Source organism: Mustelus asterias, chromosome 17, assembly GCF_964213995.1.
Source record: "Mustelus asterias chromosome 17, sMusAst1.hap1.1, whole genome shotgun sequence".
Taxonomy (NCBI): domain Eukaryota; kingdom Metazoa; phylum Chordata; class Chondrichthyes; order Carcharhiniformes; family Triakidae; genus Mustelus; species Mustelus asterias.
This window is the reverse complement of record NC_135817.1, coordinates 10,681,804-10,709,405: the sequence shown is the minus strand read 5'-3', so window position 1 is coordinate 10,709,405 and position 27,602 is coordinate 10,681,804. Positions and strand designations below refer to the sequence as shown.

Below are 27,602 nucleotides of genomic sequence, written 5' to 3'. Positions count from 1 at the left end.
ATTGCAGTGTTAATGTAAGCCTACTCGTGACACTAATAGATAAACATTAAACTTTAAAAAAACAATGGCACCAAAATCCAATCAGGAGAGGAAGGGAGGGGAGGAAAGTCAACGTTCTGAATTTTTGGGTAGAGTAAAAGTAAAGTTTATTCATTAGTCACAAGTAAGGCTTACATTAACACTGCAATGAAGTTACTGTGAAAATCCCTGAGTCGCTACACTCTGGTACCTGCTCGGGTCAATGCACCTAACCAGCACGTCTTTCAGGCTGTGGGAGGAAACCGGAGCACCCAGAAGAAACCCACGCAGACATGGGGAGAATGCGCAGACTCTGCACAGACAGTCACCCAAGCTGAGAATCGAACCTGGGTCCCTGGCACTGTGGAGGTAGCAGTGCTAACCACTGTGCCACCGTGCCGAGGTAGAGTATCTCAACTCTTTCAACATTTATTTTCGATCTATAGCCCGCCGGAAAGGTACTTTCTCCTGTATTTTCTGAAAGAAACTGAGTAAAATTATTCTTCCCCATTAAAGTTGCACTCACTCTGTAGAGTCCTCCATGTGCAGGGAGACCTATTCTCCTCAGCTCCTGCAGTTCCATCACGGTCTTGATGCATTGTATTGTTTTGCATCACAAACTGCCTGATTAGCTGTGAGACTCACTCATTCCTGCATCGCCAGCTAACAATCAACCTGTATCTAGGATAGTACAAAACAACTCGGGGCTGTGTACCGAAGTGAAAACTAGAGAATCCTTTGCTGTTTCACAGTCAGCTGTATACGGACAAAACAAAAACATTTCATGCCTTTATTTTTCATTATTTGGATGTCAGGAGTGGTCCAGAGACTCAGAGGGGGGGGGGGGGGGGGTCAAGGAACCTCACTCTAGGCCACACCTGGAACACTGTGAACAGTTTTGGTCTCCTTACCTAAGGAAAGATACACTGGCATTGGAGGCAGTCCAGAGAAAGTTCACCATGTTGATCCCAGGTATGGAGGGATTTCCTTATGAGGAGAGGTTGGGTAGTTGGGCCTCTACTCATTGGAGTTTAGAAGAATGATAAGTGACCTTATTGAGCCATACAGGATTCTCAGGGGGCTTGACTGAGTAGATGCTGAAAGGCTGCTTCTCCTTGTGAGATAGTCCAGAACTAGTGGGCATAATCTCAGAGTAAGGAGGTCCCCATTTAAGACGAGCTGAGGAGGAATTTCTTCTCTCAGAGGGTAGTGAATCTGTGGAATTTTATAATCAGTAAGGGAATCGAGGGTTATTGGGATAAGGCAGGAAAGTGGAATTGAGGGTTATCATTTCAGATCAATCATGATCCCGTTGAATGGCGGAGTAGATTCGATGGGTCAAATGGCCTACTTCTGCTCCTATGTCTTATGGTGTTATTATCCAGGAATTTAAGACAAAATCCAGGCTAACAGGTCATTGCAGTACTGAGGGAGTGCTGCATTTACTGAGCTGCTTTCTTCCGGGTGAGACTTCAAACCTTTCGGGTGAACAGAGTACTCTCGGAACTATTTTAAAGGACAGTTTGGAAGTTTTCCCAATTTGACTAGAGTTCTCCAGTACTTAGCCCTTAACTCCACCAAAAAAACCAACTATCTGGTCATTGCTGTCTGTGAGAACTGTGTGTAAACTAGTCACTGCATATCTCTACATTACAACAGTGAGGACACTGGCTCGAAAGTGTTTTAGATCTTCCAGATGTGGTGACAGGAATGATAGAAATGCAGGCTCTTCCTTTTATTGCCCAATACAATTGATGTTGTTCTCTGCATGCTGCTGTTGACGATAACAGTCTCTTCCGCCAATTCTTTCTTTCATTTTATTTAATTCTATGTCCAGGATCCATCCTAAAACTATGAGTGCCTCTGTCCTCTGCTCCAGTCTGCAGCTATCTCCCCACACTCTAGAACTTATACCCTAAACTCCTCCATCTACCACTTTGAATTCGACCATCAGATATCAGCCTTGCCCTGCCCAGATCCCAAATCTATGAAGTAACTGGGATATTTTGTCATCTGAAAGGTATTTAAAAGTGGTCGTTGCCTGCCCTGCAGTCCCTGCACCCAACAACACCCCCATTCTGTCCCGCACTCCCCCCATTCTGCCCCGCACTCCCCCATTCTGCCCCGCACTCCCCCATTCTGTCCCGCACTCCCCCCATTCTGCCCCGCACTCCCCCATTCTGCCCCGCGCTCTCCCCATTCTGCCCCATGCTCCCCCCACTCTGTTCCACACTCCCCCCACTCTGCCCCGCACTCCCCCCATTCTGCCCCGCACTCCCCCCATTCTGTCCCGCACTCCCCCATTCTGCCTCGCACTCCCCCCATTCTGTCCCGCACTCCCCCCATTCTGTCTCGCACTCCCCCCATTCTGTCCCACACTCCCCCCATTCTGTCCCGCACTCCCCCCATTCTGTCCCGCACTCCCCCCATTCTGCCCCACACTCCCCCCATTCTGTCCCGCACTCCCCCCATTCTGTCCCGCACTCCCCCCATTCTGCCCCGCACTCCCCCCATTCTGTCCCGCACTCCCCCCATTCTGTCCCGCACTCCCTCCATTCTGTCCCGCACTCCCCTCATTCTGCCCCGCACTCCCCCCATTCTGTCCCACACTCCCCTCATTCTGCCCCGCACTCCCCCCATTCTGCCCTGCACTCCCCCCACTCTGTTCCACACTCCCCCCATTCTGTCCCGCACTCCCCCCACTCTGTTCCACACTCCCCCACTCTGCCCCGCACTCCCCCCACTCTGTTCCACACTCCCCCCACTCTGTTCCACACTCCCCCATTCTGCCCTGCACTCCCCCCACTCTGCCCCGCACTCCCCCATTCTGCCCCGCACTCCCCCGACTCTGTACCACACTCCCCCCACTCTGCCCCGCACTCCCCCCATTCTGTCCCGCACTCCCCCCATTCTGCCCCACACTCCCCCCATTCTGTCCCGCACTCCCCCCATTCTGTCCCGCACTCCCCCCATTCTGCCCCGCACTCCCCCCATTCTGTCCCGCACTCCCCCCATTCTGTCCCGCACTCCCTCCATTCTGTCCCGCACTCCCCTCATTCTGCCCCGCACTCCCCCCATTCTGTCCCGCACTCCCCTCATTCTGCCCCGCACTCCCCCCATTCTGCCCTGCACTCCCCCCACTCTGTTCCACACTCCCCCCATTCTGTCCCGCACTCCCCCCACTCTGTTCCACACTCCCCCACTCTGCCCCGCACTCCCCCCACTCTGTTCCACACTCCCCCCACTCTGTTCCACACTCCCCCATTCTGCCCTGCACTCCCCCCACTCTGCCCCGCACTCCCCCATTCTGCCCCGCACTCCCCCGACTCTGTACCACACTCCCCCCACTCTGCCCCGCACTCCCCCCATTCTGCCCTGCACTCCCCCCACTCTGCCCCGCACTCCCCTCATTCTGCCCCGCACTCCCCTCATTCTGCCCCGCACTCCCCGCACTCTGTTTCACACTCCCCCCACTCTGTTCCACACTCCCCCCACTCTGTTCCACACTCCCCCCACTCTGTTCCACACTCCCCCCACTCTGCCCCGCACTCCCCCCATTCTGTCCCGCACTCCCCCCATTCTGCCCCGCACTCCCCCCATTCTGCCCCGCACTCCCCCCATTCTGCCCCGCACTCCCCCATTCTGCCCCGCACTCCCCCATTCTGCCCCGCACTCCCCCCACTCTGTTCCACACTCCCCCCATTCTGCCCCGCACTCCCCTCATTCTGCCCTGCACTCCCCCCATTGTGCCCCGCACTCCCCCCATTCTGCCCCGCGCTCTCTCCATTCTGCCCCGCGCTCTCCCCATTCTGCCCCGCGCTCTCCCCATTCTGCCCCGCACTCCCCCCATTCTGTTCCACACTCCCCCCACTCTGCCCCGCGCTCTCCCCATTCTGTCCCGCACTCCCCCCATTCTGCCCCACACTCCCCCATTCTGTCCCGCACTCCCCCCATTCTGTCCCGCACTCCCCCCATTCTGCCCCGCACTCCCCCCATTCTGCCCCGCACTCCCCCCATTCTGCCCCGCACTCCCCCCATTCTGCCCCGCACTCCCCCATTCTGCCCCGCACTCCCCCCATTCTGTCCCGCACTCCCCCCATTCTGCCCCGCACTCCCCCCATTCTGCCCCGCACTCCCCCCATTCTGCCCCGCACTCCCCCCATTCTGCCCTGCATTCCCCCCATTCTGCCCCGCACTCCCCCCATTCTGCCCCGCACTCCCCCCATTCTGCCCCGCACTCCCCCCATTCTGCCCCGCACTCCCCCATTCTGTCCCGCACTCCCCCATTCTGCCCCACACTCCCCCCATTCTGCCCCGCACTCCCCCATTCTGCCCCACACTCCCCCCATTCTGCCCCGCACTCCCCCCATTCTGCCCCGCACTCCCCCCATTCTGCCCCGCACTCCCCCCATTCTGCCCCGCACTCCCCCCATTCTGCCCCGCACTCCCCCCATTCTGCCCCGCACTCCCCCCATTCTGCCCCGCACTCCCCCCATTCTGCCCCGCACTCCCCCCATTCTGACCCGCAACCCCCCCATCTCCCCCAGTCTGTCCTGTTATTGATACTAAAGCATGGCTTAAGGAATGGAAATTTTATCAGAAAAATGCAAGCAGCAGACTATGAAGAAAAATGCAGGCAATAAGTTGGAAATATTTAAGAGTGATGGAATTTTATTACTCTCCACCAAGGGGGAAAGTCAGCCAGCAGTCACTAAGATTGCCTATTTCCATCTACGTCACATTGCCCAACTCTTCCCCTATCGGTCCGATTATTCTAATGCACTCTTGGCTGGCTACCCTCATCCTAACCTCTGGAAAGTTATCCAAACCTGCTGCCTGTGTGCTAACTCGCACCAGGTCCCACTCAATTATCACCCTGTGCTCACTGACCTACTCCAGCTCTCAGCCAAGCAATTCTCAATTTTAAAATTCTCATCCCTGCTTTTAAATCCCTCTATTGTCTGAAACCTTCTTACCTCTGGAATCTCCCTCAGCCCCACAGCCCTCCTGAATATCTATACTCATCTAATCCTGGCCTCTTGGGCATCCCCATTTTAATCACTCCATAATTGGCTGCCAGGTCCTAAGCTCTGGAATTCTCCCCTTAAATCTCTCTGCCTCTCCACCTCACTTTTCTCATTTACGAAACTAATCTTTTTGGCCAAGCTTTTGGTAATATTGCCTTATGTGGCGCTATGTCCAACAACTCCTGTTATGTGCCTTGGGATGTTTTACTATATTAAGGCATTAAATAAATATAAGTTGTTGTAGTTATGTTTCCCCTTTTACTTTGCTTCACATGTCAAACGCGGAGATCACACTTCTCAGTAAAACACTAATAAAATCAATTCAGTATCTGCGATCACAGCAAAATGGGACTGGCTGATCTTAGAGATTTGATACAGCCCCTGCATTGAACCTTCCCCAGCATGTACTCTGTGTCATACAGGGCGGCACGGTAGCACAGTGGTTAGCACTGCTGCCTCACAGCTCCAGGGACTCAGGTTCAATTCTGGCTTCGGGTCACTGTCTGTGTGGAGTGTGCACATTCTCCCCGTGTCTGCGTGGGTTTCCTCCGGGTGCTCCAGTTTCCTCCCACAGTCCAAAGATGTGTGGGGTTACGGTGATTGGCCATGCTAAATTGCCGCTTAGTGTCCCGGCATGCGTAGGTTAGAGGGATTAGTGGGGTAAATATGTGGGGTTACAGGGATGGGGCTTGGGTGGGATTGTTGTCGATGCAGACTCGATGGGCTGAATGGCCTCCTTCTGCACTATATGAAACATTCTGCTCTCCAGCTTATGTGAATAGAACTCCCACTCACCTGACGAAGGAGCAGCGCTCCGAAAGCTAGTGGCTTTTGCTACCAAATAAACCTGTTGGACTTTAACCTGGTGTTGTGAGACTTCTTTACTGTCTCCAGCTTATAGACAGATCTGGAATTAAAGTTTGAAGTCTGCAAACCTCCAATCAATGCTGCCCTCTGCTGTCTGAGATAAACATTTCAACAGATTTCCTTAACTTCAGAGAGTGACGCCCTTGCGCACAGAAGCACTGTGGTATTAAAATAACCCTAGCTTGCTGGGCAAGTGGGAAACAGCTACTGCAGTGGGCGTGAAAGCCTACATTGTGAATTTGTTCAGTTTAGTTTATTTATTAGTGTCACAAGTAAGCTTACATTAACGCTGCAATGAAGTTACTGTGAAAATCCCCCAGTTGCCACACTCCGGCGCCTGTTCGGGTACACTGAGGGAGAGTTGACCTTGGCCAATGCACCCTAACCAGTACATCTTTCGGACTGTGGGAGGAAACCCTCGCAGACACAGGGAGAACGTGCAGACTCCGCACAGACACTGAACCAAGGCCTGGAATCAAACCCAGGTCCCTGGCGCTGTGAGGCAGCAGTGCTAACCACTGTGCCACCCCAGCCTTTGTGCTTAGTGTGCAACAATGTGTAATCATTCTGCACATTGGCAGTAATCCCATTTTCTCCACATTCCTAAACTCAGTTCAGAGTATTCCCATTTAGTGCGCGATAATATAAAACTTAGATTCAGATTTAATGTCTCCTTTCACAACAATTAAAGGCACTGATGCTTGATGCTAAAATGGTAGAAAGAACCACCTGACAATATAGAAACTTTAAGGCACAGAAAGAGACCATTTGATCTATCATGTCTGTGCCAACAAAAAAGGTCAACCAACCTCAGCTCACTTCCCAGATCTTCCATGCTCCAATGTATCAACTTCCTCCCTAATCATTCCATCAATTGCTTCAAATCCTGGCCCTGGTTATCGACCTGTCTGTGAGACAGTCCTTTCTCTAGCTGGGCCCCTCACAATTTTATACACCTCAATTAAATCTTCCCTCAGCCATCTCTGTTCAAAAGAAACCAACCCCAGTCTTTCTTAAGTTAAAATTCTACATCCCTGGCAAATCCTCTCCATACCCTCTCCAGTGTGATGACATTCTTCCTGTAATATGGCAGCCAGAACTGGCGCAGTACTCTCAATGTGGTACAACTAGTGTTTTGTACATTACTGGCATATCCTCCCTGCTCTTATATTTTATGCTTCAGCTAATAAAGGAAAGTATTCTATATTTCTTCTGGACATACACACTTCTAGATCCCTCTGCTCCCCTACAACTTTCAGTGTTCTAGCCATGTATTGGGCCACTATTCTGACCTGACTGGTCCATTGATATCTTCATAATTATCTTTCTCAATACCAACCGCATGGCTAGAATCTGTATTCTCTGCAATAGCGCTTTGGTGGCACAATGATTAGCATTACTGCCTCATAGTGCCAGGGACCTGGGTTCGATTCCTGGCTTGGGTCACTGTCTGTGTGAAGTTTCTCCCCGTGTCTGCTTGGGTTTCCTCCAGATGCTCCGGTTTCCTCCCACAGTCCAAAGATGTGTGGGTTAGATGGATTGGCCATGCCAAATTGCCCCTTAGTGTCAGGGAGACTAGCTAGGGTAAATGCATGGGGTTATGGGAATAGGGCCTGGGTGGGGTTGTTGTCAGTGCAGGCTTGATGGGCCAAATGGCCTCCTTCTGCACTGTAGAGATTCTATGTCCCTTACACTAAATTCTAATACAACCAGAAACAAGGAAGCTAGTCTGAGCCCAGCCAAACTCCACTAAACCAACAAATGTAAATGTAACTCATTTATTCAAAAAGGGAGACAAAAGCAGGAAGCAATAGGCCAGTTAGCATAACATCGGTCATCGGGAAAATGTTAGAAGCCATTATTAAGGATGTGAGAGCAGGACACTTGGGTGGGGTGGGGGAAACAAGGCATTCAGGCAGGGCCTACATGGTTTTGAGAAAGAGAAATCAAGTTTAACAAATGTTTGAGAGTTCTTTGAAGGAGTCACATGTGCTGTAGAGAAAGGGGATTCAGTAGCTGTATTAGAACATAGAACATAGAACAGTACAGCACAGAACAGGCCCTTCGGCCCACGATGTTGTGCTGAGCTTTATCTGAAACCAAGATCAAGCTATCCCACTCCCTATCATCCGATTTCCAGAAGGCATTTGATAAGATGCCACATCAAAGGTTATTGCCGAAAATAAAAGCTCATGGTGTAGGGAGTAATATGTTGGCATGGATTGAAGATTGAGGAGCTAACAGGAAACAGAGAGTTGATATAAATGAGTCTTTTTCAGGCTGGCAGTATGTGAAAAATGGTGTGTCACAGGGATCAGTGCTGGGGCCTCAACCTTTAACAATTTATGTCAATGACTTGGATGAAGTGACTAAATTTGCTATGACCCAAAGGTAGGCAGGAAAATAAGTTGTGAAGAGGACTTAAGGAGGCTACAAAGGGATTAGGTTAAATGAGTGGACAAAACTCTGGCAAATGGAGTATAATGTGGACAAATGTGAATTTGTCCATTTTGGCAGGAAGAATACAAAAGAAGCGTATTATCTAAATGGTGAGACTTGGCAGACCTCTGAAGTGCAGAGGAATCTGTGGGTCCTAGTGCATGAATCACACAATGTACAGGTACAGCAGATAATTAGGAAAGCTAATTGAATGTTATTGCTTATTGTGAGGAGAATTGATTACAAAAGTTGGGAGGTTATGCTTCTGTTGTATAGGGAATTGGTGAGACCACATCTGGAATATATCTGTAGAGTAATGGTCTCCTTATTTAAGGAAAGATGTAAATGTGTTAGAAGCAATTCAGAGGTTTACTAGGCTAATACCAGGAGTGAGCAGGTTGTCTTATGAGGAAAGATTGAAGAGGTACGGTTTTTATCCACTAGTGTTTAGAAGAGTAAGGGGCGACTTAATCAAAACCTTTAAGAGCCTGAGGGGTCTTGACAGGGTGGATCTGGAGAGGATGTTTCCTCATATGGGAGAATCTAGAACTAGGAGTCACTGTTTAAAAATAAGGGGTCGCTCATTTCAGAGGAGAATTTTTTTCTCTCAGAGGGTGGGGAGTCTCTGGAACTCTCTTCCTCAAAATCAGTGAAAGCAGAATCTTTGAATAATTTTAAGGCAGAGCTAGATAGATTCTTAATTAACAATGGAGTGAAAGTTTATTGGGGGGTAGACAGGATTGTGGGGTTGAAATTACAATCAGATCAGCCATCATCCTTCTGAATGGCGGAGCAGACCCGATGGGCTGAATGGCCTAATTCTGCTCCTATATCTTATGGTTTCATTCGTATGTTCATAGCAACGACCTTCCAGTCAGAAAAACACCCAGCGGTCATTACTCTTTGACTTCCAGCCCTGAGCCAATTTGGTGCAACCTGCCACTTTTACTTAGATCCCATGGACTCTTACTTTTCTGACCAGTTTGCATGTAGGTCACCATAAACTTTGCTAAAATCCATGTAGACTACATGAAACTCACTGCCCCTTCACTACCTCCTCAAAAAACCCAATCAAGATAGTCAGGCATGATTGTCCCATAACAAATCCATTCCAATTATCTTTGACTAATCTAAATTCATCTTTCTAATTAACCTTTCTAATTATTTATCGTGTTCCTTAATTTTTTTCCAGTAATTTACCCACCACCGAGGTTGGGTTGACTGGTCTGTGATTATTCAGACTATCCCAGCTTTACTTTTTCAAGTGATGGCAGTCCCCCAGTTCCATGCCTGTAAGCAATGAGGATTGAAAAGTGGTATTTCTATTGCTATTTCTTCCTTTGCTTCTCTTCGGTTCGAATCCCACCATGGCTGTTGGTGGAATTAAAATTTAGTGACTGAATCTGGAATTGAAAGCTAGTCTCAGTAATGCTGACCATGAAACTATCATTGATTGGTGTAAAAACCCATCTGCTTCACTAGTGTCCTTTAGGGAAGGAAATCTGCTGTCCTTGCTCTGTCACGCTTACAAGTGACTCCAGATCCATAACAATGTGGTAGACTCTTTACTGGCCCAGCAAGCTGCACAGCTCCAGGGTAATGAGGAAGGAACAACAAATGTTGGCCTTCTCAGCAATACCCAAGTCACATGAATGAATACATTTTTTTTAAAAATCATCTGAATGAACTAATTCAGATCAAACATCAGGCTTTGTCGGTCTGTATAGATTAACCATAGGAACAGGAGTAGGCCATTCAGCCCATTGCACTTACTCCACCATTCAGATCATGGCTAATCATTTTTTTTATTCATTTGTGGGACATGGGCGTCGCTGGCTGGCCAGCATTTATTGCCCATCCCTGGTTGCCTGAGGGCAGTTGAGAGTCAACCGCATTGCTGTGGCTCGGGAGTCACATGTAGGCCAGACTAGGTAAGGACGGCAGATTTCCTTCCCTAAAGGACATTGGTGAACCAGATGGGTTTTTCCAACAATCGGCAATGGTTTCATGATCATCAGTAGATTCTTAATTCCAGGTTTTTTTTTAATTGAATTCAAATTCCACCATCTGCCCTGGTGGGATTCAAACCCGGGTCCCCAGAACATTAGAACATTATATTCTGGATTAATAGTCTAGCGATAATACCACTAGGCCAATGCCTCCCCCTCATTTACCACAATGCCACATTCCTGAACTATCTCCATATCCCTTTATGTCATTAGTCTCCAGAAATCTATCTATTTCTATCTTAAACATGCTCAGTGATTAAGCTTCCACAGCCCTCTGGAGTTGAGAATTCTAAAGGTTCAAAACTTCGAGTGAAAAAATCCCTCCTCACCTATCTTAATGGCCTACCCCTTATCATGGCATGATGTTGCCTGGTTTTAGACTCACCAGAGGAAACATTATCTAAAACCACCCTGTCACACTCTAAGAATTTTATTAAATTAAATTATTCTTTGTTCTTTGTTCTTTGTTCTAAGTTTAAATGAGGTCACCCCTCATTCTTCGAAACTCTCAGGAATAATCTCTCCTCACGGTCTTGCCATTCCAGGGATTAATTTGGTGAACCTCCATTGCATTCCCTCTATGGCAAGTACTGCATAACCTTACGGAGCAAAAAGTTATTTTTAAATAGGAATAATGTTTTTAATCGATGAACATTTAGTTTTACTATGTGAGATATATTTAGCAAAAAAAATAAGCTGCAAACCTGAGTCAGTGGGATGATGCAGAACAAATAGGATAGTGGAACAGTGGTTAGCACTGCTGCCTCACAGTGCCAGGGATCTGGATTCAATTCCTAGATTGGGTCACTGTGTGGGGTCTGCACATTCTCCCCATGTCTGCGTGGGTTTCCTCCGGATGCTCTGGTTTCCTCCCACAGTCCGAAAGACGTGCTGGTTAGGTGCATTGGCCATGCTAAATTCTCCCTCAGTGTATCCGAACAGGCGCCGGAATGTGGCGACTAGGGGATTTTCACAGTACCTTCATTGCAGTGTTAATGCAAGCCTATTTGTGGCATTAATAAATAAACTTTAAACTTTAAAACAGTGCCATGTTACGTTTCTGGTTCTTTTCCCTTTCAGAAGCCGAAGACAGCGAGTTTAGAGCAACAAATAAGAGCTGCTTCCAATGTGAGCGAATTATTGTCAATTATTAACTCACCGGATTGGAAACGGTGGAAATGCCGTCAAAAATTAAAGTATCTGGCAGGCTTTGACACACGATCACGCTCAACTAGGTTCGCCTCTCCCTACTATGATGTAGAAACTCTCAAATGTAAGCTTATTTATTTCCAAGCCTCTTCCTTTATCCTTCATATATTTAAAGTGAAGGTGGGAATTAAACTTACAGCATTTTTTAACATTTGTTTTCAATGCAGCCATCGATGATGAATGGCAGAGGACTCAATGTGTCCCCAGGGAATCCTGTGTTGATGTTGCTAAGGAACTCGGAAGAAGCACTAATACCTTCTTCAAACCTCCATGCGTGTCTGTATTTCGATGCGGTGGATGCTGTAATGAAGAGAGTCTGGTCTGCAAGAACATCAGCACGTCCTACATCCGCAAAGAGGTGGCTGCCACATCGCTGGCTTTGCTATGCACTATTTTTATATTGCTTTAAGGTTGTAAATCTTATTTACAGTGGAAAATTAGTTGGTAATCTATAGTACATAGAAATGTGAACTTTCTTCAAAATGAGCCTTCCTTGGTATTTTTCACTTCGTTTTTTTTATTCATTTGTGGGACGTGGGCGTCACTGGCTGCCCATCCCTCGTTGCCCTTGAGAAGGTGGTGATGAGTTGCCTTCTTGAAACGCTGTAGTCCACGTGCTGTGACTACAAGATCTCCACTGAGACTTTACATATCTAAAACAACAGATAATTAAAACTGTTTAGCTTGATAATCCATTAGTTTTATTGCCACAAAACCTGGAACATAATAGTATTTATTAGATAAACATGTCCAGGTGGGTGATTCATGTAACTTTTATTTCCATTTCAAAAGCCTCTTCATAATGGTTCAGATTTCAATGACAAAATAATCATAAAATCCCTACAGTGCAGAAGGAGGCCATTCGGCCCATTGAGTCTGCACCCAGGCTTACCCCCATAACCCCACGTATTTACCCCCGTAATCCCCCTAACCTAAATATCTTGGGACACTGAGGGGCAATTTAGCATGGTCAATCCCCCTAACCTGCACATCTTTGGAGTCAGTAAGAAGTCTCACAACACCAGGTTAAAGTCCAACAAGATTATTTGGAATCACGAGCTTTTGGAGCACTGCTCCTTCATCAGGTGAGTGGAGAGGTAGGTTCACAATCACGGCATTTATATGCAAAGACACAATTGCAAGATATCTTGCAAGAGGAACATCTGGTGAAGGAGTAGCACTCCGAAAGTATGTGATTCCAAATAAACCAGTTGGACCTTAACCTGATGTTGTGAAACTTCTTACTGTGCCCACCCCAGTCCAATGGCAGCATCTTCACATCATCTTTGGAGCGTGGGAGGAAACCGGAGCACCCGGAGTAAACCCATGCAGACACAGGGAGCATTTGCAAACTCCACCCAGACAGTGACCCAAACCAGGAATCGAACCCAGGTCCTTGGAGCTGTGAGGCAGCAGTGCTAACCATTGTGCCACTGTGCATTGGGTTCAATTACATAGATTAAGCTTGAACTTCATTTGAGTAGAGACAATTAAGGGATAACCTAGTTGAAAGGTATTTAAATGAATTGATAGGTCAGATAAACGATTTTCTCCAGTGGGTAAGTCCAGAACAAGGATGTTAAACCTTAAAATTAGAATTAAATTATTAGGGATGATGTCAGGCACACTTCACTTTTTAACATTTTTTTACTCCATCCTTAAAGTTATAAAGCCAATGTTCAAAGGCGTCCAGGCAAACCCAAATCCATTCCAAATACCAAAATCCAATTGAATCCAATTCAAGGTCCTACAAAAGAGACAAACAAGATCCAAGCTGACAAGATAAGGCATTGCACCGCTTTTTGGCCTGGATATTAGCCATAAGGTTGTTCAGGTGAGGATGATTGAAAATGTCAAAACTGAGGGTGGGATTTTCCAGCGATAACACCGGTAGGTATCGTCGCGGGTGGGACAGGAAATTTGGAGAGCTGTTGACTTTTAATAGCTCTCCAAATTTTCTTGTCCAGCCCGTGAAGGTGTTTGCCAATGTCGGGGCTGGAAAGTCCCACCCTGAATGATTAATTTTTACTCGGCAAAAATAGCTTTTGAAATGTACCATTTACTAAATTTGCAGGCAGTAGACCCAATATAGGTAGATGAAATTAAGATACAGATTAGCATGAATGAATAGCAGATCTTGCTTGAGGGACAGAATGGCTTATTCCTCTTCCAAAATTCCAATCATCGTCAATTAAACTCACTGCAGAACGTTAGAATTGATACTTAACAATGTAAATACTTTTTAATGATGAGATTTATGCTCTTGCAATGCTGCTCAACCTCTCCAGTCCAGAAAGGGAACAATTAAAACTTTGGAATTTCACTCCCACAGTTAGTAGATTGTTGCTCGCGATGTTTTTAAAGATGCAATTATTAAATTTTTCTGTATCATTTTCTTCTTTCTTTCCCTTTATGTACCTAATCTGACTAATTTACCTTGTTTCCTTCTCCACTGTATAATCATAAGAGACCATTCAGACCATTAAGGCCTCTCTGTAAGAGTCATTTAGTTAGTCTCACTCCCCTGCCCTTTCCACATTGCCTTGCATGTTTCTCCTTCTGGTAATAATCCAGTTTTGAATACCTTTATTGAATCTGCCTCCATCACACTTTCATAGAGTCATAGAGGTTTACAGCACGGAAACAGGCCCTTCAGCCCAACTTCTCCATGCCGCCTTTTTTTAAAATCCATAAGCTAATCCCAATTGCCCGCATTTGGCCCATATCCCTCTATAGCCATCTTACCCATGTAACTATCTAAATGCTTTTTAAAAGATAAAATTGTACCCGCCTCTACTACAACCTCTGGCAGCTTGTTCCAGACACTCACCATCCTCTGTGTGAAAAAATTGCCCCTCTGGACACTTTTGTATCTCTCCCCTCTCACCTTAAACCTATGCCCTCTAGTTTTAGACTCCCCTACCTTTGGGAAAAGATATTGACTATCTACCTTGTCCATGCCCCTCATTATTTTATAGACCTCTATAAGGTCACCCCTCAGCCTCCTACGCTCCAGAGAAAAAAGTCCCAGTCTATCCAGCCTCTCCTTATAACTCAATCCATCAAGTCCCGGTAGCATCCTAGTAAATCTTTTCTGCATTCTTTCTAGTTTAATAATATCCTTTCTATAATAGGGTGACCAGAATTGCATACAGTATTACAAGTGTGGCCTTACCAATGTCTTGTACAACTTCAACAAGATAGTCCAACTCCTGTATTCAATGTTCTGACCGATGAAACCAAGCATGCCGAATGCCTTCTTCACCACTCTGTCCACCTGTGACTCCACTTTCAAGGAGCTAGATCCCTTTGTTCTGTAACTCTCCCCAATGCCCTACCATTAACTGAGTAAGTCTTGCCCTGGTTCAATCTACCAAAATGCATCACCTCGCATTTGTCTAAATTAAACTCCATCTGCCATTCATCAGCCCACTGGCCCAATTGATCAAGATCCCGTTGCAATTGGAGATAACTTTCTTCACTGTCCACTATGCCACCAATCTTAGTGTCATCTGCAAACTTACTAACCTGCCCCCTATATTCTCATCCAAATCATTAATATAAATGACAAATAACAGTGGACCCAGCACTGAGCCCTGAGGCACACCGCTGGTCACAGGCTTCCAGTTTGAAAAACAACTCTCTACAACCACCCTCTGGCTTCTGTCAAGAAGCCAATTTTGTATCCATTTAGATACCTCACCCTGAATCCCGTGAGATTTAACCTTATGCAACAAACTACCACGCGGTACCTTGTATTCCAGATTCTAACCACAGGCTGCATTAAAAAGTTTTCCCTGGTGTGGCCTTTGATTCTTTTGCCAATCACCTTAAATCTGTGAGCTTTGGTTCTTAAGCCTCCGTTAATGGGAAGGATTTCCCTCCATCTACTCTGTCCAGACCCCTCAGGATTTTGAACACACTGTCAAATAGCCTCACTGAGGAGGACAATTCTCATCTCATGTTCCAGGATCTTTCTCATCCTTAATTCCCATTGGTTGATGAGGTTAGGTTGATCCCCTCGTTACCCATCTGCACTTCCAGCAAAAAGGTTGAAGGGTGGTGGAAACAAAATCTGGACCAGTACTTTCTGCATCATTCTATCATTGAGAATTCACATTGCAGTTCTGAAGTAACAGGAAGAACGACTGCAGTATAATCAGAATAGAATCAACATTGGGGAAAATCATAGATTAGAAATCATAGAAACCCTACAGTACAGAAAGAGGCCATTCGGCCCACCGAGTCTGCACCGACCACAATCCCACCCAGGCCCTACATATTTTACCCACTAATCCCTCTAACCTACGCATCTCAGGACACTAAGGGGAATTTTAGCATAGCCAATCAACCTAACCCGCACATCTTTGGACTGTGGGAGGAAACCGGAGCACCCGGAGGAAACCCAGGAGGAGGAGAATGTGCAAACTCCACACAGGCAATGACCCAAGCTGGGAATCGAACCCAGGTCCCTGGAGCTGTGAAGCAGCAGTGCTAACCACTGTGCTACCGTGCCGGTATAGGTCAAAATTAGAAAGTACATAACCAAGAACAAGGATGACAAATTATTAACTCCAGTTATCCCAGTGGTGGACCAATAGTAAGTGTAGTGTGTTTTTATGCCTTTGTCAGTACCACTCACTATAACTCAGTTCAGTCATTGCAAAGGATGAATACAAAGGTTATTCGGAACAGTAGTTTTTAAAGGAGTGGAAAATTGAAGTGAAGTGTTGCAGCGTGGAAATTAGTTCATGATGGCAATATCAGTATGGACGCCAAAAGTATCTTCATTTAATAAATTGTTTATTTGTGTGCTGCACTACAGAAATGATTGCCATAGTACAAGCTGAAGTCCTGGCAGAGTTGCAGGGCAGTAGTGGGGTTGGAACTTGGAACATGATTGAAATCTGCTTCGTTTCTCGTGCCATTTCTAGTCTAAGGGGAGATGATGAATCTTCCAGCAGTCTCCTCCCTGATTGCAAATTCCTGGGCCAGTCCAGAAACTCCAACCATTATGCTCTCCATAGTCCCAGCGGCCTACACCATCTGAGGTCACATTAGATTCCGTATGGGACCAGACAAAGGCCCTAAGTTGACCAATTGCCTTTAAATATATGGCCAAATAACTTCTCCTTGGTTCGACCATCAAAACAGCAAGATGCCACATCGATCTTCCTCACCTTATTCAGTGTAGGTGTCTCTATTGTGTCAATAAAAGTGTATATACAAAACTCACCTATTTAAATGCTCCTGGACCCAGGTATCTGAGATAGGGTCCGTTGCACCTGATATTGGTGTCCAGGAGTCCTACATTGTTGGGAGTAGTATCTTAAATGTTCCAAGACCTGTAATTTTGTTCTGCCTTGTTAGCAGAAACCTAGCAAAAGACTCCAAACTCTATTCGGATGAGAAGGTGCGGAGGGCTGAAAAAGCAGGCATTATTAGGCACTCCTGGGACTCACCAACAGCAACCACCGCTTCTCTGTTGGTACCACTAAGCAGTGAAGAGCTGCTGGCCAGTGGGACCTCCATCCTCAGGGTCCTTGATTATGGGGAAGGCCCACTGCTGTCCAGTTAAGTGCCTGATTAGCACTTCAACCAGCAGGCCTTCCTTGAAAGAGGTGACACAGGGCTCTCATTTGCTCTCCATCTGGCAGGTGAGATCTGGCCCAGTCTTCTACAGTAAATACCACCTTGTGTCTATTATCTTAACACAGGCATTAACTAAATATTCCCTTTCTTAAAATAGCAGAAATAGGATTTTGTTACTAACATCGCCTGACTAAATTTCCACCATTTATCAACCAGTAATAAAGGAGAAGAGATCTTTAGAGACAAACACTTATCTACTTCTATTTAAACAAAGAATGGTTATTGAAATGTCATTAACATTTCACTTGTATTTCTAGCTGTTTGAGATTACCATTCCCCTGACCAATATACCAGAGCTCTTGACTGTCAGAATTGCGAACCATACTTCTTGTAAATGCATCTCCAGTCGACATGCATATTCCATCATTCGAAGATCAATCTTCACACATGAATACAGGTAAATGAAATCCTATCCCACCTTGTGATACTTGTGATAAAATCACGATTGGAAATGTAATACCCAGCATGGAATTGAACCACACACACACTCCAACTCATTTGAAAACAGAAAAACAAAACGGCTTTGAAAATGTGGCTTCCCTGTTTCAGTTATTGTTCCCTGTTACAGTTTCAGACAATGTAAACTCCAAATCTCAGCGAGGCTGGATGGAGATAACTATAAGCAAACTTTCAAATCAGTTTCAGCCAGTAAAATCAGAGAATACTAAGAAATACTCAGCAGGTCTGGCAGCATCTCTGGAAAGATCATAAGAAATAGGAGCAGGAAAAGGCCGTTTGCCCCCTTAAGCCTGTTCTGTTATTCACTAAGGTCATAACTGATCTGACTGTGGCCTTAACTCCACTTTCCTGCCTGCCACCTTGAACACTTGACCCCCTTGTTGATCAAAAATCTAAATCAGCCCTGAATATATTCAATGACCAAGTCTCCACTGTCCTTGGGGAAGAGATATCGAAATTCTAACAATCCTCCAAGAGAGAAAATTCCTCCTGATCTCTAAATTAAATGGGCAACTCCTTATTTCCTAACTGTGTGACCTCATTTGTATTTTCCCACGTAAGGAGAAACATCTTCCAAGCAACCTACCCTGTCAAGTCCTCTCAGAATCTTATATATTTCAATACAATCACCTCTCATTCTTCTAAACTCGAATGAGTATAGACCCAACCTCCTCAACTTTTCCTTAAAAGACAACCAGTTAGAAATGACAGGACTGTGACCTTTCATATAGCTTCAGCAAAACGTAAAGTGGCATTTGGACACCTGTAAATACAGCTGCTCATTCTGCCTGGCCTTCGATGCTGTTTCAAAAAACAAAGAACAAAAAGAAAATTACAGCACGGGAACAGGTCCTTCGGCCCTCCAAACCTGCACCAACCATGCTGCCCGTCTGAACTAAAACCACCTACCCTTCCGGGGACCACATCCCTCCATTCCCATCCTATTCATGTATTTGTCACGACGCTCCTTGAAAATCACTATCGTATCTGCTACCACTACCTCTCCCGGCAGAATTCCAGGCACCCACCATCCTCTGTGTAAAAAAACTTGCCTCGTACATCTCCTTTAAACCTTGCCCCTTGCACCTTAAACCTATGACTCCTTGTAATTGACTCTTCCACCCTGGGAAAAAGCTTCTGACTATTCACTCTGTCCATGCCTCTCATAATCTTGGAGACTTTTATCAGGTTGCCCTTCAACCTCCATCGTTCCAGTGAGAACAAACCAAGTTTGTCCAACCTCTCCTCATAGCTAATGCCCTTCATATCAGGCAACATCCTGGTAAATCTTTTCTGTACCCTCTCCAAAGCCTCCACATCCTTCTGGTAGTATGGCGACCAGTGGTTTCATAATCCCTTAAATCCTAAAGTGTCAGTATGGTTTAATGGTTGCACTGAACTTTTGAGTCGCAAAGATGGTTTGGTTTTGAGCTGTTTTAGCATCCTTGCGTAGAATCTAGCAGAGATGTCAGCCCAGCTGCACTGTCAGATGAAGCGTTGAACCAATGTCTGCCTGCACAGTGGATGCAAAAGATGCTTTTGCTCTTCAAAGGTGGGCAAGAGATTTTTTCAGGCATGTTGGGACAACATTCATCACTGGGCAGAATTCTACGGTGCCCTGCTGGTGAGTTTGCAGCCTGTAAAATTTCCCACTCACACCACAACCTGTTCACAGTTTAATGTCAGGGGTGTGAGGCAATTGAGACCCTTAAGTAGGCTGCTTCCCATCCAGCCTCAGTTCTGAGATGTGCGGGTTAGGTGGATGCTAAGTTGCCTCTTAGTGTCATAGAAATCATAGAAACCCTACAGTACAGAAAGAGGCCATTCGGCCCATCGAGTCTGCACCGACCTTAATCCCACCCAGGCCCTACCCCCACATCCCTACATATTTACCCACTAATCCCTCTAACCTACGCATCTCAGGACACTAAGGGCAATTTTTAGCATGGCCAATCAACCTAACCCGCAGATTTTTGGACTGTGGGAGGAAACCGGAGCACCCGGAAGAAACCCACGCAGACACGAGGAGAATGTGCAAACTCCACACAGACAGTGACCCGAGCCGGGAATCGAACCCAGGTCCCTGGAGCTGTGAAGCAGCAGTGCTAACCACTGTGCTACCGTGCCGCCCCGTGTCATGGGGATTAGTAGGATAAATACGTGGGGTTATGGGGATAGGGCCTGGGTGAAGGCTCGATGGGCCGAATGCACTGTGGGGATTCTACGATTTTATTCTATGAGGCTGGTGGATACTGTTCAAGGGTGGGGGGAAGAAGCAGGTAACCTACCAAGGCTTCAGGCGAAAAGCTCCCATAACTGCCCCCCACCCCATTCCAAATTGGGCATCAACCTCCCACAAAGGTCTGCCCCCACGAACCTCTATTAAGAGCCCAACCTCCTCCCCCCCCCCACCCCCCCACCCCACCTTTCCTGTTACCAGGCCTCCCCTCTGTGAGATAGGTCGCCCCCACTACACTCAGCTAGTCTTGGACTTCGGGATTTATAATCTGGGGATTGCTTGTAATCCCAGTCCTGCCCACAGCACCACTGGGACTACTGGGCTGCTGGCCAATCAGATAGCCTGAGGGAGGGGCGACAGAGCCATCTCAAGCCAAGAAATGTCTTTGGGGCTGTTGTGGGTGGCGGGATACGTTCCCTGCCAACGCTTTGGGTGGCAGAGTAGGAAAGCCCTCCATCTGAAAAATCACGTCCACTAATCCAACAGGTTCAGGGTTTATTCAAAACAGCTCTCTTTCTGACATAAATTAGCTCCCATTTTTGCCTTCAAAGTAACTGCAACTGCATCTGAGAAGTAATTCTTTGGCCTTGAGAAGAAGCTACAACAATTTGAATGTGCCGTGCGAGCTATAAATTGGTAGAATTTGAAAATCTGCTTTCCCAAAGTCCTTGATGCACCTTTCAGTGCAATGGATACCAAGGTTGAACCAGTTCAAATAAAAACCCCAAAATTAAAGTAATAATTCTCGGTAATAATAAAAAACTCTGTTCGAATCATAATTCATGTTTGGGCATGAACTGTATCCTTCAAAACACACTTTTATTGTATCATGTAGCTGTTTATTTTCGATAAATTTAGTGTTAAAGCTGTATCTTTTTGCTCATGAACAGTATAATATGTAGGACATGTTTTATTTGGTGAATTTAGGAATTATATATTGTAGAGAATATACACCAGTGTAAATTTAACAGCAGGGACAGCAGGACTAACAGGACTAACAGGCTGCTGCTGTGACTTCCAGCTGTCTGCATGATGACAATCACTGCTCCAGGGGACTGGTCTGGGATAAAGAGAAATGCCACTGTGTGACCTCCTCAGTTCAAGGAGAAGATGGTAACAAACTCTTTTTTAAAAATTATTTCACACACTGCTAGATAAACAGGCACGGGCTACACTCTCTCAAATGTGTTTCTTTCCTGTCCAGAACTCTCACCCATTGCAGAACTGGCTATCTGTGGGGCCTATATGGAGTTCAATGAGGAATTGTGTGACTGTGTTTGTAGGAACATGGAAAGTCATGAAACGTGCTTGCAGAAACAGAAAGCATTTGATCCACAGTCCTGCAGGTAGGAACACTGATAGCAACCGAGTTAATGTTAGAAGCTTAAAGGAAAGCTATAAGAACACTACATTATGGCAAAGATGATTTGAATCCTCCATTTTATAACTTGTATTGGATGACGAAGCCACATCTACGGGACTCACTGCTTGCTCTATCTGCCCGACTTTGATTTGACCCATTTGCCCATTTGTGGGTTTCCTCCGGGTGCTCTGGTTTCCTCCCACAGTCCGAAGGATGTGCTGGTTAAGTGCATTGGCCATGTGAAATTCTCCCTCAGTGTACCCGAACGGATGCCGGAGTGTGGCAACTGGGGATTTTCACAGTAAATTCGTTGCAGTGTGAATGTAAGCCTACTTGTGACACTAATAAATAAACTTTAAACTTTAAAAACTCTAAACTTTAAAAAACTTTAAACTTTTGAACTTTGACAGAACTAAACACCGACAGGCCAAACACTGCAAGAATACAAAACTCAGTGGAATGAGGAAGGAGCCTTTATTTAGCCCAGTGATAAGCAACCTAGGCTAGTGAGTGAGCTGTGAGATTGATGTTCACTAACCATGACCCCATGAACAAGATTAAATACATTTAATGCATGCCAAATATTTCATAATGAGTTACAGAAAATGACTTAATTGTTTATATATTAAGAGAACTGTCAACTTTAATGGTAAAAACAAAAGAAATATTTACACTTTGGACACAGAGGGAGTGCAGGACTCCCACAGTCAATGCTGTGAACAATCGGCCTGCACCTCACTTCGCTTGCCCTCGCTTTATGTGAGTACCACTTCAGTCATGTTAATAGGAAGAAAAACTACACAGATGGAAATCAGCAGAATGTGGCAACCCTGTGCATGGGTAACGGTCAACAAAATGTCTCATGGACTGCACACAGAGCCCAGGTGGGCCACATGTGGCCCTCCTGGCCGTAGATTGCGCACTGCTGCTTTAGCTCATTGAGCTGAGTTATACACAGCTTGATTCTCCAGGGCAATATCAGGCCTTTCTTCCTACATAAAAATTGCTTCTGTATCTTCCTGCTCTAAATCTATTTTACTGTGACAAAAGTTCTGACATTGTTGGTCACTCTCGAGGAATAAAAACAGAAAATTCTGGATAAACTCAGCAGGTCTGGTAGCATTTGTGCAGAGAAAGAGAGTTAACGTTTCGGGACAAAATGACTCTTCTACAGAATTTAAGCAAGGTAGAAATGTAATGAATTGAACAGTTGTAATGAGGGAAGAGGAGGTGGGATGGAATAGAAGAACAGAGATAGGTTGGGGCAAAGGAGATATGGACAAGTTTGTCATGGACATAAGACAAAGGGGCAGCACGGTGGCACAGTGGTTTCTTACTGTGCCTCACAGCGCCAGGGACCCAGGTTCAATTCCAACCTCGGGTCACTGTCTGTGTGAGCTCGCACATTCTCCCCATGTCTGCGTGAGTTTCCTCCGGGTGCTCACACAGACCAAAGATGTGTGCGTTACGTGGATTGGACATGCTAAATTGCCCCTTAGTGTCAGGGGGATTAGGAGGGTAAATGTGTGGGGTTATGGGGATGGGGGGGTGGGCGGGGGGGGAGGGCGAGGACGGAGGGTTAAGATGGAGGGGGAATTTACTATCTAAAGTTGTTGGACAGTTTTGCTTCTTTCTTCTTTTAAACAGCCAACCTTTCTCCATTAAAACCAACACAGTCTCACATGAACCTGTTAAGTGATCTGCTGCTAATGTTGTCTCGCAATAATTATACTGGAGAATATTTGCGAAATTTCAATGGAAATCTTCCCATACCTTCTGGTACATTTTTGAGCAGCATCATTGGCCAACTGGATGGAGCTCTTTCTAATTGGCTACACTAATCCATAATGATTCTACAGTAAATACCTCAAAGGTGCACATTCCCATTTCTATTTAACGTGTTCCTGCCATTGTGGTGCACACAGATGGGCAGAAACCCTTCCGCTGCCATTCCTCAGACAGCTACCACAACCAACATCATCCCGATCGTCATTGGGAATGGGATTCCTAGCTGACCCAAACATATTCATATCCAAATGTCGGGCCCAATACTGCTGCCTTTAGAGGGGTGGGCAAAGTCAGCTTGCAGCACACATCAGATTCAGGAACATCGTTGGCATGCAAAGCAAAAAATACTTACATCCACACCAACTTTCCTCAGTAGAAGTAAGGAACTGGTCATCTTCTCAGGTTTTCTATATTACTTAGTTTCAAACTTATTTTTGTTATAATTCTGCAAAGTCTCTGGGTAACATTTCAATTGATAATTTCGCGAAACAGGTATTATGGGTTGTAATTTACTTTTACTGGATATGCTCACCTAAAATCCACATTCTGTACCACCCACCCAAGTACCATAAAAATGTATCAAGGTATCTTCACTGCTTTTCTCCCTCAGCCTCTGCACTGAACGGCGTTTCATTCCTCCTTTCAACCTCCTCCTTAATTCATCACGTCTATCTCTGTCCAGTTAACTTCTTTCTTACCCTCCTGAAATCTCTTCCTTCATATAATTGTGGGCGGCATAGTGACACAATGGTTAGCACTGCTGCTGCCTCACAGCACCCAGGACCTGGGTTTAATTCTGACCCTGGGTGACTGTCAGTGTGGAGTTTGCACTTTGTCCCCATGTCTGTGTGGGTCTCCTCTGGGTGCTCCAGTTTCCTCCCACAGTCCAAAGATGTGCAGGTTAGGTGGATTGGACATGCTAAATTGCATCTTAGGGTCAGGGGGACTAGAAGGGTAAATATGTGGGGTTACAGGGATAGGGCCTTGGTGGAATTGTTGTTGGTGCAGACTCGATGGGCCAAATGACCTCCTTCTGCACTGTAGGGATTCGATGATTCTATGAATGTGCCCAATCCATATTGATGGCCACCCCTTGACCCTGTCATCTCACATGGTCTGTCTAATCCCATCACAATTGAGGCCATCTTTGAACACTTCCTTGTATCACTCTCCATCCAGAAACCCATTCCCCCTTCCAATGCTACCCCCTCCTGTTTCTGCCCATGGAAAGAAACTCTCTCTCCCAATTCACTCAACATTTCAAAGTCCAAATTGGCCAACCTTTGGCCCTCTGTTCCCCAAATCATTTTAGCAGCTACTGATTTACTCAACTCCTACACCTCCATCCTTGAAACCTGAGACCCAATTACAACTTCCTCTGGTTCAGCCTTCATCTCCTCTCCTTAAGCTGAAGGATCACCATATAATTATCCACTACTGGACCTGGCTAGACCACATAAAACTCTTCATCAGCTGCTTCTCTCACCTGCCACATTGGCTCACTATTCTAGAATCACCTTGGAGTGCAAAGATAATCCCTGGCTTCTTTCCTGCACTATAGTCTTTTTAAATTCCTCTCCCCTGTCACCTCCACCTTCACATGCAACAATAAGTGTGAGGAGTCCATAGATTTCTTTGTCACTAAATTTGTGACCATGTCTCTGCCATTTCTGCCCCCCGCCCCCGCTCCCTCACCCCACTGAGTCAAGATTCCTTTAAGATTCCCATCCCTGAACTCGCAATGTGCTCTAGTTTCTCATCTCTCAAGCCCTCTCTAGCTCATCTTCTCTGAGACACATCTGCTGCTCCCATGACCTTAACTCCCCTAAACTGCTGACCATCCACTTCCCCTCCTGGTCACCATGTTAGCCGGTAATGTTAATGGTTCAGTCGGTAGCATCTCCTTCAAATCAGCCATCAGCATCTCTCTCCTTAAAAAAATCCACCCTCCTATCTTTGAATAATGTCTCATTTCCAACCTCCCTTTCCTCTCCAAAATCCTTGAATGTGATGTTCTGGGAAAGATAAGCATGGATCTGGAAGGTGATCCCATTTTAGAATACCTGCAATTAGGTTCCTAGCCCTCCCATGGTACTGAAACGGCTAATATCACAGTTGTAAATAATGTGCTAGGTGACTTTGTGTCCTTCTCGATCAGTTTGCAGCCTTTTGCATGGTAGGCCACACTATTCTCCTCCAACAGTCATCCACTCGGGTGGGACAGCACTTGCCTGGCTCCATTCTTATCTATCTAATCGCCGCCAGAGTATCATTTGCAATGGCTTCTTTCCCTGTTCCTGCATCATTACCTCTGGTATCTCCCAGGATCTCTCCTTGGCCACTTCCTATTTCTCATCTGTACACTGCCTTTCACATTATATTATCTGAAAACACACGGTCAGTTTCCATATCTACACTAATGACACCCAGCTCTACTTCACCACTGCCTCTCTGGACCCCTCCACTGTCTCTAAATTACCACACCATTATCCAATATCCAGTATTAGATAAGAGATTTCCTTAATATTGGGAAGACTGAAGCCATTGCCTTCAGTCCCCACCACAAATTGTTTTCCCCCGCCACCAAGTATTTCCCCTTCTGTAGCACTGCATGCCTCTGCCCTTGCCTCAGTTCATCTACTGCTGAAACCCTTATGTCTTTGTTGGCTCTAGACTTTACTATTCCAACGCACCTTTGCCTGGTCTCCCACTTTCTATCCTTCAAAAACTTGAAGTCATCCAAGACCTTGCTGCCTGTGTCCTAACTTGCACCAAGTCCCATTCTGCCACCATCTGCCGTGCTGAGCAAGATTGGCTCCTGGTCATGCAACATCCTGCTTTCAAAATTCTCATACTTGCTTTCAAATAAATCCCCCCCCATGACCTCACCCTTTCCTATCTCTATAATCTCCTCCAGCTCCAAAACCCTCTGAGATATCTGTGCTCATATAAATCTGGCCTCTTGAATAGCTCTGATTTGAATTGCTCCACCATTGGCTTCCAAGGCCTTAAACTCTGGGATCGCCCCTTTAAACCTCTCAGTCACTTGCTCTTTTCTCCTTTAAGACACTCTTTAAAACTTATGTCTTTGACAAGCTTTTAGTCATCAGCTCCAATATCTCCTTAATACATTGAGGCACTATATAAACTTATCGTGTCCACCTTTTCATAGGGTTATTAGGTCTTGTCTACTAATTCAGTTTCAAATTGTTAATTTATTGCCTGCTGTTGAGCTTCTCTTTGTTCTTGTTACAGTTGTGTGGACAGACCTGCCTGTCCATACCATGGCAGATCCTGCGCTGTGGGGAAGGTCTTCAGTGATAAGCCAGTGTATGTGGAAGAATAAACATTAACATATTTTACAGAGGAAAGGCGACTGACAATCATGGATTGTGACTTTAATAAAAGTGCTCGTTCTACATTTCTGGCTTTGTTTTAAATTATTGATATTTTATGTAAGATATTAAACCACTTAGCAGTGACTGAAGTCTTATGGTCTATCATTTAATGTGAGGAACATATTCTCCATACGTAAAAAAAGTGTGTACAAATTCTCTGCTGAATTAATGGTCAAAATGCACAATATATTGCAGCATCCTGACACTCAATGTTACTTCTCTCCCCATTTATTTTCCTCTTCTTTCATCTCAACCCCATTCTAATTGCCAGCTAGTCTCCAGGCAACTTTTTCTTCTGTCAATTCCATTCTGAAGAGAGGCATTCAGTTATTTCTTATTGAGAATGTAAAAAGAAAGGCCAAAGCTCATACACCAAGAGTAGCGGCAAAGTTGAAAGAAGTGAAACAAATGTGGTAACTCAGGTTTAACTGACCCCACTCCTATGAAAGCCAGATGATTGTAAAAAGCAAGTCTACGCAAGGAAAGAACTGATGTGAAAAAAAACATAGATAAGACTTAATTTCACAACTTTAAAATATCTCTAATCATAAACCTACCCAAAATGACTTAATTAGATTTGCCACTAATACATGACACTTTGCCTATCATCCCTCAATCTAAGATAAAGAAATTCTTAACTGTCACTTTATAGAATCATAGAATCCCTACTGTGCAGAAGGAGGCTATTCGGTCCATCGAGCCTGCACCAATAACAATCCCACCCAGGCCCTATCACCATAGCCCCATGTATTTACCCTGCTAATCCCTCGACTAAGGGTCAATTTAGCATGGCCAATCAACCTAACCCCCACATCTTTGAAGTGTGGGAGGAAACTGGAGCACCCGGAGGAAACCTACGCAGACACGGGGTGAATGTGCAAACTCCACACAGATGGTCACCTGAGGCCGGAATTGGACCCGGGTCCCTGGCGTTGTGAGGCAGCAGTGCTAACCATTGTGCCACCATGTCACCCTGTAATTTTAATAATTCCAGTCCTTGGGCCAAGCTGCAAATAAATAACATTATTTTTTCAAATACAAAAGTCTTATACTTAAGTGGAAATTGGATGAATCACTTTCAGTTGCAGTTCTATCCTACACACTGTGCTCAGCCTGACTTGAAAGCTGTGCTTG

General features: G+C 45.7%; 1 protein-coding gene across 1 annotated transcript in view; it reads left to right on the top strand.

Moving 5' to 3' along the window:
- Window positions 1-26,423, top strand: part of vegfd (vascular endothelial growth factor D) — a 28,036-nt gene extending 1,613 nt beyond the window's left edge. The window contains 7 exon segments of the mRNA XM_078232277.1: window positions 11,441-11,633; window positions 11,737-11,927; window positions 17,479-17,618; window positions 20,941-21,032; window positions 21,124-21,265; window positions 26,326-26,394; window positions 26,396-26,423. Coding sequence (XP_078088403.1) covers window positions 11,441-11,633; window positions 11,737-11,927; window positions 17,479-17,618; window positions 20,941-21,032; window positions 21,124-21,265; window positions 26,326-26,394; window positions 26,396-26,423 — 855 coding nt within the window.
- The last annotated feature ends 1,179 nt before the right edge of the window (window positions 26,424-27,602 follow it).